Consider the following 10,604-nt stretch of genomic DNA (forward strand, 5'->3'; position numbering starts at 1 on the left):
AGGAATTAGGGGCCATCTTACCTATCTCCCGACATTCACATTTTAATAGAGACTTCCTGCCTTTATTCCCTCCCAGGGAAAGGCTGAGGGAATGGAATTGAAAGCACCATTTGAAGGGTTTTGCTGATGCAGCGGGGACTGCTCAGCACTCCCTAAAAACACACCATGGAGGCCACTGGTGACTGCTGGTGGGCAGGCTGGCCCTGCCTGGGGGAGTCCGTGGCAATGGGCGCTGGGTTGGAGGTGCAGGAGCCCCGGGACCTGCTTTTCAAAAGACTTCTGCCTGACCAGAGCTCCCACTACACGCAGCGGCCCAGGGCAGAGGGGCTGATACATGGCCTTCTTCAGGGAGTGCTCCTCGCGGGGTGGACTTGGGAGTATGCAGTGGGACAGGGGGCTGCAGGGGTCCTGCCACCACCGAGCACCAACTTGGCCCCTGGGGTCCTGCCTCATGAATGAGGCCTTCCCCAGGGCTGGCCTGACTGTGCTGGGGGCTGGTTTAACGTTTTCTCAGGGAACCACAATGCACAAAAGAGGAACTGGGGTTGCTAACCAGGATGCTGGAAACAAAGGCCTCTTGAAGCCCAGCCACAGCCCAGCTGAGCATGGGGCCCAGCCCACAGACAGCACAGGCCACCTGGCCCATTCCCTGGGCATTCCCTGCTTTGCGTTGCTGCTTCTCTTCACCCTGTGGAGGCTATGTTGCCCTAACTATCCTGGAATGTGTTGAGAGGGATTCTGAATGATCAATATAGCTTGGTGAGACAGTGCCGAGATAGATAGCCATGTCTGCCTTGGGCACAGGAGAGGGAAGTGGCAGCAGGCATGCTGTCTCTTGGCCTTTTCTGTTATAATACTTGGTGCTTTCCAACACACTTTCACATGTGTTATTACTTGTTTGATCCACCCCCCTCCCTGAAAATCCTGGGAGGTTTTATTGCTGCCATTTAACACATAGGGCAATAGAGGTTCTGAAAGGTCTGTGTCTTGTCAAAACAAGTAAACGGTGGAACTACGACTAAACTCTGGGTCTCCTGCTTTCTCCTCACTGAATGGAGTGGTATTATGGGCCAGGGCCTGGCTTGGCCTTCACCTTGGACTTGCTTAGAGCACATACCAGGGCTCTGGGAGATGAACTTGTGCCCACAGGTCCAGGGCTCCACCGTACTGCACACCAGAAACATTCCTATCTGTGCTCTGCCTGCCCTGGCCTGGGCCTTCTTCTGGTTCCAGAAGACGCTGCTGCTGATGGGTAGGCTCCTTCCATATCAGCTCCTGCCACTCCCTTTTCTGCCTGCCAACTGTGGAGCTAGAGGACTCCTGATAGGCACAGTGGCCCATGCACCCCTCTTGCTTGCATTAGGGGATGGGGAAGGGAGAAACCCTCAGAAGCTGAGCCCCAGGGTCTCTCGGAGGAACTTAGCCAGTTGTATGTGGAGCATCTGGGCAGCTGCGGAACATCCCTCAAGAAGCCAGGCCAAGGGAAGGGTCTGGATGTACTTGTGCTGGGTCAGGGAAGGCCAGCCTCCTTGGTGCCACAGAGGGTGAGGGCCAGGCTGGGACCTTCTGATCTCAAGCCAGGGGAAGCAAAGTTCACAGTAGCAGGGTCCAAGTCTAATAAACAGAAGGGGCCTCTGCTCTAAAGACATGAGGTGCACTGCCAAGAGCAGTGTCCCCAGCTCATAGACCATCATGGGGCCGCTGCTGGGGACTTGCATACCAGAAGGGGGCGGTGGGAGATTTCTGTCCTTCTGCCTGGATAGGTGACTTCTGCAGGTCCTCACCAGCCTGAGAAGCCAGGGCTTCTTATCTGGAATAGTATTATCGGTTGGCTGAAATTCACGTGGCAGGGAGGCCACGGTCAGGCCCTCCCGCCCTCTCCACCCCACTGCCAAGTGCCTCTGAAGTTGGGCTAACTCCTGACCTCCCAGTTACCTTCCGTCCTTCCTCCCCGGGCCCAGCTCTTCCTTTGCAGGGCCTCCCTGACAACCACTCAGACCCCTCCCCCAAGCCTGGCCTGTCTGCCCATGGCCTGGAGGTAGGCAGGGGCTGAGGCTGCACAATGACTCCCTCTGGCCAGTGGCACACCATTGTGTGGCGGGCCTGGGGCTGGCCCAGATACCCCTTGCAGCACAGCTGTTCCCAATTCGGGTGATACGGGCTGAGGCCGGGTGGGGGTGGCCTAGGCTGTTTGCAGGAATGTCCAGCTCTCAGGAAACTGGGGGGACGAGTGGGTCTCAGGGAGAAAAGTAGAGCTGGAGGGACTCAGAGAATTTATCTTGGCTCTGGGGAGGGTCTTAGCAGCCAAATCTCAGGCCCCCTGCTTAGGGAGCCACATCTTTCAAAACAGGGATGCAAATGATGCCTCCTCCAGAAAACCTGCCCCGGCTTCCAGGCTCCTAGCACTCTACCACATCACAGTGTCAGCTCTCCAGTACCTGTGCCTTCCCCTGCCAGACTGTAGGCTCCTGGAGGGCAGACCTGTGCCTGATGTATCTCTGGTGTCCTAGCCTGTAGTATAGGCCTCGCACATACTTGGTGTTGGATGAACAAATGAATGAATCTTTCATGCCCTTGTCCTCCAGCAAGGTTGGTCCTGAGCCAGTGGAGGCCATTTTGAAGCCAGGCAGATAACTGCAGTGGGAGTAAAAGGATGGCAAGTGGGCCTGCTGGCTTTCTCTGGATGGATCTATGCAGGGTAGCAGCTGCTCTCTCACCCATTAGACTGTGGCAGCCATTCCTGGAATCTCAGGGTGGTTGGCTGCATGCTGCTCAGGTCTCTGGTTGCTCTAGGAGGGGCTGGGACAATGCTCCTTCCTCACACACGCATCCAGTGAAATCTGCCCAGAGGCAGAGAAGGGCCCTGCTCTTGGGGATATTCATAACCCTGAGGGGTTTACTGCCCAAAGGTGAGGGTCTGGTCAGTGGAAGCAAATCTTCAAGGGCCCAGTGCTCCTTGGAGGCAAGCTACCCTGGTAGGCACTGTGGGCTGCAGGACCCCTGCTTGCTAGCTCTGCCCCATCCCCACCTTGGCTCGGCTAGGCGTGGAGGCTTTAGAGGGGGGTCTTGAGAAGGCAGCGGGAGCAGCCCTTGTGGCGAGCCCCGTATACACTGTCCTGAGAGGATATGGAAATAGAGAGTCCTGCCCTCGGCCTTGGAAGCAGCCCCGGGCCTAAACCACCTGTGGCTCCCAGAACCCATCCCTGATTATTGCTTGCTCTTCAGCCTTTGTGCAGGCTGAACCCCAGAATATGCTTCTTTCTTGGCTGTGCTAACCAAGACTGACCAACAAGACTTGGCCCAGGTGTCACCTCCTCCAGGAAGCCTTCCCCAAGCCCTTCTCAGTGCCCCATTGCACACCAGTGTTTTCATTGCCTCCCTTACTCAACTTCATTTCTTCAGGCCACAGACCACATTTTCTTCATTTCTGTATCTCCGGTGACTGGCACATAGTGGCCATTCAGGGACAATGGCCGAATGAATGAATGAGTGAGTGAGTGAATGAATGAATAAATATGGTTTAGTGCTAGTTTCTCTATGTCCCTATGGTCACTGCAATTCTTCACTGAGGTGTTCCCTGCAAAAACCAAATGATAGCAATATTTTCCCAACTTGGAGAAGCAGGGGGAAAAAATTGAAGAGGGATGGATTCTTTTTGACTTAAAATTGTTTTCCTATACATCTTTCAGGTTGGTACCTGTTGCTGTCTATATTACGGTCTGGAAGAAAGTGTCGTGGTTCAGTCCAGGAAGCCCCATATATATTCCCCTGGAGATGGATGGCCTCAGGGTCCCTGGTCCTAGTCATCCTGAGGGTATTTTCTGGGGCCTCAGGGAGCAGAGCTGGTGATGACCAGGATGAGCAGGGTGGATGCCACCCAGCTTCTCATGCTCTCACCAGGGAGCTGGTATGGGCTGAGCTCTGCTTCAATGAGAGCCAGAATGTCAGGGCTGACAAGTGAGGATGGAATGCTTATGGTCCCCAAGGGGCTGGGATGGGTCCCTGCAGAGGGTTTGGCCAGCAGATGGAAACTCTTTTTAGCCATGGGGACCAATCCCAAGATTTTAAAGGATTGCTTGGATAGTGGCCCATGCATTCTGGGTGATTAATTGTGGCCAGGGTGATTTTCCATTTCTTCAATTCCCATTTATTCTGGGGACCCAAAGGAAGCCTGATTTTGCCTACAAACTGCAGGGTCTTAGAATGTTATGGATCCCACCGATGGTCTCCCTGAGAGACCCTAGGACTGTGGGGGTTGGTGTGTGGGTGGGGAGTGGGGGTGGTGCGTTGACTGGCCTGCATTACGATTGGGGAGGGCAGTGTGGCAAATGCTGTCAGATGCCCACCCCAAATCCATTCTCCACTTCTTCCTCACTGACAGAGGCCTGCTTTTGTGTGGGCAGTGATATATCTGGCCCCCAAGAATATTCTGACCATGATAATCCTGTCCCTCATTTCTTCTAACCTTCCTTGTAGCTAGGGTGCCCAGGTGAGCCACTTCTGGCCAAGGAGACACAAGCAGCACTCTGGAGGGTGGTTCTGGGAAATCCGTTGCTTTCCTGATAAAAGGGCAGAAGTAGCTGCCATAGCCCTTTGCCATCTTTTTGTCATCTTCCTGCCTTGGATGCTGACTTGATGCCTGGAGTTATAGTAGCTATCTTGCCACCATGAGGGAAAGGCCAAGAAACATGAGCTCTGACACCACCGAGCCTGAAGTCCACATTCTCTGTAGAATTTTTGCTCTGTGGGAAAATGCATTTTGATTCTTTATGACTCCATAGTCAGTTTCTGTTACTTCACAAATGCTATTGAAGGGATGACCAAGATGATCCACCCTGAAGCCAGGTGCAGTGGGGTGGGGTCATGTCGAAACTGGGTCCTTCCACGTTAACACAATAAATGATACCCCTCTCTGCCCCAGCCCCACCCTGCCCAGTGTGACACGTGTCCTATAAATGTACCCTTGTTTAGCCCACTGGGTGTGAATGGCTGAGGTGGCTAGTGATGACACTGTGCAGCCGTAGGGCTAAGGATGCCCACAGGGGTGCCCAGAGTCAGTCTCATTTCCTGGACTCCTCAGAATGTTGTGGTGGGGTGGGGATTCCTGGATTATTGGCCCAATTCCAATTCCTGGAGTTATTGCACCAACATCTCCAGAGAAGCTCCAGACAAAGAGCCCTGCCCAGACCTGGTGTGACCCCGCCTCCCACAGTGCTGCTGTCAAAGGGGAGAGGTCTAACCTGCTGTGAGAGGGACAGAGCTGGGGCCTCATTTGCAATCAGGGTCCTTCCAGGAGACAGATTACAAAACTGTCCCTGAACTCTTTACCTTCCTTGTAACTACACTCTTTGCAGTGTAACTTTGTAGCTCATTCCTTTAGAAGGTAGAGTTTATTTTCCCATAGCTTGAGTCTGGGCTGGCCTTGCGACTTGCTTTGGCCAACAGATTGTGGTAGAAGTGACCTTGTGCCAGTTCCAAGCCAGGGACTCAAGAGGCCTTGCATGCCTCTACTGTCTCTTCTGGACACTTTCCAGCCCCATAAGAACAGGCACGGGCTAGCCTTCTGGAGGATGAGTTGTCCCTGTCACCCCAGCTGCTAGCCAGCCAACCCTCAGAAGCACAGCACCCTGCTGACAGGCAGCTGCCCACACACAAATGCAGGAGCCCAGCTGAGACCAGAAGAACCACCCGGCTAAGCCATGTCCAGATTGCCAGCCTGCGGAATTAGCGCTAACTATGTGGTTATTGTTTTACTCCTCTGTTTTGTTTGGTTTGTAGGGCAGCATTATTGTGGCAATAGAGAACTAATATGAGTCCTCTTCCTCCTCATGGTTTACCAAGTGCTTCCACAGACATGAGCTAATTTGATTCCCCAAACAACACCTATGAGGTAGATATTATCTCCCTTTTGCAGACGACAAAAGCGATATGCTGAGAGGTTCTGACATGCTCAAGATCATGCAGCCAGCCACAGTGCTCCTGACTCCAAATTCCCTGCTTTCAGTTTATAAGCCACTCCCAACACAGCTCCATCCAGCCCCTGAGGACCACAAGTCCTTCTCTAACCTGGCAAACTTTGAACATTGCCTTGGGCAGTGGTGCTGTTCATTCGAGCATCAGTGTGAACCACAGACACCAGTCCCTTCCCACCCTGATGTGTTGTGACAGCATGCCACACCACACAACGTAGGGGAAGAGGGCCAGAGAGGCACCCTTTCTGTAAGATGCCACCACGCACATTGGTGTGACCTCACAGTGCATAGATGGGCAAGTGAAGTGGGGGCTAGATTCATACCCACTTGCTCCCTGGGCCAGGCCCCAGTACAGAGGCTCAACCTGTACCTCCCCATAGAGCTACTCTGTGAGAGAAAAGAGGACTAAACAGAGCTTCTGAGTAGCTATAGACTCGGGAGGCCAAACTAGCACCCCAGCTTTGCACGCAACAGGCCTCCATAAGGGAAGGCCATCTTGGGCAGATGGACTAAAGGAGTTGTCAAGGATTCGCCTGCTGTGTGGAATTCCATTCCCACCCATCTTGTTCCCCTCACTCGGAGGCGGAGCTGCCCTGGCCCACCCACTCCCCGCTGTGGCCACCCCCATCACTCACCGACAGGGTTGGGGTGCCCTCGTCCTCCACAGTAACCACCAGGTGGTAGAAGCTCTGGCGCTCACGGTCAGGCGGGGCAGGCCGAGTGGCGATCTCACCGCTGATGCGGTCCATGCGGAAGGTCATGTCCTTGTTGCCTTCGGTGATGTAGTAGGACAGAACACTGTTGATCCCGATGTCACGGTCAGTGGCTCTCACCTGGACCACAGCAGTACCTCCACCCACGTTCTGGGAGGAGAGCAGGAGAGCGGTCATTCTGGACTCAAGGCATTGGGGCACAGTCTAGTACCTGCTCCTGTAGCCCAAAGGCTCCCCCTGTACCTCCCAAAAGCTTTGCTGCATCTACCCCGGAGCCTTGATGGAGATAATAAGGATGATAGCAGCGAACATTCTGTGAGCACCTCTGATATGCTGGGGCCTGCATTTACTCACTGGGTCCTCTCTCCAACCCTGTGAGTTGGGTACTGGCATCATCATCCCCATTTACAGAAGAGAAAACCGAGGTGCAGGGAAGGAATGTGTGCAAGTCCACACAGCCTATCAGTGGGCTGAAGCGAGGGAGTCTGGCCTGAGAGCTAGACTCTGGCCACATGCCATCCTGCCTTCACGAACGTCCAACCAAGCATGATACCCAGCAATGCCAGGGCAGATTGGAGTGGCTCAGTCTTAAGGCTGAATAATAAATACATTTTTTAAAAAAGCAAGCTCCCGGGGTAAACCTCAGTTTCCTGTCTGGTGAAAGGCAACTTTCTTCTTTTTCTCTTTTCTCTTCTCCTCTACTCCAAAAAGATACTGCATTCTAGGATCCGGGCTAGGCATTAGGGATATCATTATGAATGAGCCACAGTTCCCATCCATGAGATCTGAGGGACCAGTGGGCTAGGCAGACATTTAAACAGGTGCTGCATGGTTGGCTCATGCCCATGGTCCCCCTGGATGTCCAGCTATATGGGCCCCGGGGCTGCCCTCACCTCATTCACACTGACATTGTATCCAAAGGGGCTCTCGATGACTGGAGGGTTGTCATTGATGTCCAGGATGGTCACCTGCAGGATGTGGTCCTTCTTCCGTGGAGGGGTGCCTCGGTCAGAAGCCACAACCTGCAAGGAGGAGGGCACCTGGAGTCAGGGCTAAAGCGTGGCGGGCAGGATTGGGAATATGGAGTCCAAAAGGGCTGTGCAATCAGTGGGGAGCATTTGGGAGGGCAAAGAGACTCACTGAGAACCCCTGGGTGGCCTGGCCAGCCCTGGGCTCTCCCCAAAGCCTTCACCTTCTGCCCCATGCTATAAATGATTTTTGCCCCAATCGTCATCTGACTTGGGATCCTCGTTTGGAATCTGATTAACGTGTACCCAAGCCTTGACCTCCTGATCTACCTCTGACTGATTCTGGGCTGTGCCAGCCTTTGACCATGACCCTGGGCCTGCAACCTGACCCAAGGCTCCTGTCTTTAGCTTCAAAGGCCTCTGTCCCATGCACTCTGTCCCATGATCTCTGGCAAACAGGAAAAGAGCCTCAAGTAATATTATAAGCAATGAGCTGGCGCCCTATGGCTGAGCCTGTTCCTGGGAGCCTTGATGCAGTCGTAAGTGCTACAGGAGCTGAATCCTCTGCAGAAGTGCAGCCCTGAGGTTCCCAGAAAGCCCTTGGCAAACATCCCAGCCACGGCCATTCTGCAATAATGATAGCCTTCGTGGCTCCTCAAGCCTGCACTTGCTTCTTCCCTCCACAGGGCAGGCCAGACGGGGATTTTTTTGTACATTGCACAGGTGGGGAAAATGAGGCCCAGAGTTAATAACCTGTCCAAGGCCACACTGTATTTGTAGAAGAGTTGGGGCTCTCTCGGCTCCACCAGGCTCTCCCTCATCCTCCTGGCTCTTACAGCAGGGGAAGACACCTCAACTACCTCCTCCTGGGTATCTAAGGTCCCTCCCAGGTTTCCCTATCCTGGGTCAGCCTCACTGTGCTCTTGGCCCCGATGGGTGCAGCTGGCCCCATGTTACTTGGTGACAGCAGGGGCACTGACCACCAGAGTGTGCTGATGGACAGGCTCTCTCCTGGATGGAGAGTAGTGACCAGTCTAGGCACTTAGCCAGTGGTCTCTCAGCCCAAGGGAGGCCAGGCCCCACCTTGAGGATGTAGTGATCTAGCTCTTCTCTATCCAGGGGCCTGGCCACAAACACTTCGCCAATGGAGTCATTGGTGGTGACGATCTCAAAGGCCCCAGCGATGTTGCCAGAGGCCAGGGAGAAGACCACCTGTGGGGAGAAGAGAGGGTGAGGGGTGAGCAGGTGTGAAAGAGAGGTGGCCAGGTCAAGCCAAGGGGGACTCCCTGGTCCTCCCCTGCCCACTTGGGCCCTCTGTTCAGCAAGGGCTTTTGGGAGTACAGTGTTTTAAGCAGAAGTGATTCATCTCCCTCAAAATGGGGGTGCAGGCCCATGGAGGTAGTGTAGCACCCATGGAAGGTTCCGGGGCTAGGGGATGTCAGTATCCTGGCCTGGGAGAGTGGGGCATGTGTCCCATGGCACTGATGTCTTCCCAGGATAGAGGGGATTGTGCTCACGCTGCTGGGGCAGGCACACGCTGAGGCGTTACCTGGATTCTACTTGATTCTTATAGCAACCTTGACAGAAAGCAACTGTTCTCCTCAGTTCAGAGAGGAGACTCAGAAACATGGAACAACCAGCCAAGGTCACACAGCTTGCAAATGCCAGAGGTCTGAACCTACACACTTTTGTCTCCAAAGCCAGCATCCCTCGACACTCTAGACCATGCAAGCCATGCTAACACCAGCAAACACACGGCCCAGTGCATGGAACAGATGAAAGCTGTGTGAACACTGGCGGGTTTCGTCACTTCTCCCTCTGCACTCTGGGGTGTCCAAACCTGGAGCGACGGCAAGCGCTTCCTGCCATGGGGCTGGGCCCAGGAAGCAGGAGGGAGGACGAGCATGTCCTCTCAGGGAGCTGGGGCTGCGTGGGGAGGAGTCACCAGGAAAACAACTTCACTGCGGGGCTGAGCCTTGGCTGGCCTTCAGGCTCCATGTCCACATGACCCAGGCAGGGCCAGTGGCCTGCATAGCTCTGAGGCAGCTCTGTCCCTTCTCCCTGACCACAGACTGGGTGATTGCAGGGGCAGAGACTGGAAGAGCCTGGTGCTTAGTGATGGGGTGGCTCAGAAGGCCCCTCCAGCTGTGGGCGCTGTGGGAGCCCCGCTGACATGGTGGATCCCGACTGTTTCACTCGGTGGCCCACCTGCCCATTGCTGCCAGCGTCAGGGTCCCAGGCCTTGACAGTAGCCACTCGCTGGCCCACATGGCAGTCCTCGGGTGTGCTGACCGCCGAGTCGGAGGTGAAGTCAAACCGGGGGCTGTTGTCATTCTCGTCCAGCACAGTGATGTAGACCTGAGGGTGAACGTGGTCGGAGACCTACAGCCTCCTTCCCCTCCCTGGCCCCAAACACCTGGGTCCCACCGTGGGTCCAGTAGGGACCAGACCCCCAGTGGGTTCTGGAACATCAGCAAACCCTCAGAGCCCACCGAAGCCTATCCTGACTTTACAAAGGAGGCCCTGGGCCCATGGCTCCTAGCAGTCTGATTGGTGTGGGGTGGCAGGTAGACACACTCAAATCTTGGCTAGGAGGGCAAGGGAAGAGGCCTGGTGGGGAGACTGTCAGAGGTGGTGGGGACAGGAGAACTCAAAAGCCAGGCCATGGCTAAAGTGGACGGAGGGTAGGAATGCTGGTCTAGCATGAGCAAAGCTTCCTGTTTTTCATGAAAAATAAGGAATCTAGATTTTAAAATGAAATTGGCTGATGAGTAATAAAATTTAGAGAAGAAAATTATGTGTGGGCTGTCCAAAACACATCTGGTGGCCAGATATTGCCCGAAGTTGTCTTTGTTTGCAACCTCGGGCTTAGAGGGAAGGAAATGGGCCCAGGAACAGGAGGGGGCTGCAAGGTGGCTTGGTCCCAGAGGGTAGAAGGGCAGATGGGGAAG

At 54.5% G+C, this 10,604-nt stretch overlaps 1 protein-coding gene across 1 annotated transcript in view; it reads right to left on the reverse strand.

Annotated features, from left to right (window-relative positions):
- LOC129006861 (cadherin-23) overlaps positions 1-10,005 on the reverse strand; it is a 76,765-nt gene extending 66,760 nt beyond the window's left edge. Inside the window, exons 1-4 of the mRNA XM_054437081.2 lie at positions 9,862-10,005; positions 8,737-8,865; positions 7,579-7,707; positions 6,608-6,835 (exon numbers count right to left, since the gene is read on the reverse strand). Coding sequence (XP_054293056.2) covers positions 6,608-6,733 — 126 coding nt within the window. The 5' untranslated portion in view covers positions 6,734-6,835; positions 7,579-7,707; positions 8,737-8,865; positions 9,862-10,005. The remainder of the gene's footprint in view (positions 1-6,607; positions 6,836-7,578; positions 7,708-8,736; positions 8,866-9,861) is intronic.
- Positions 10,006-10,604: the final 599 nt, after the last annotated feature.

Source organism: Pongo pygmaeus, chromosome 8 (genome assembly GCF_028885625.2).
Source record: "Pongo pygmaeus isolate AG05252 chromosome 8, NHGRI_mPonPyg2-v2.0_pri, whole genome shotgun sequence".
In the NCBI taxonomy this organism is placed as follows: domain Eukaryota; kingdom Metazoa; phylum Chordata; class Mammalia; order Primates; family Hominidae; genus Pongo; species Pongo pygmaeus.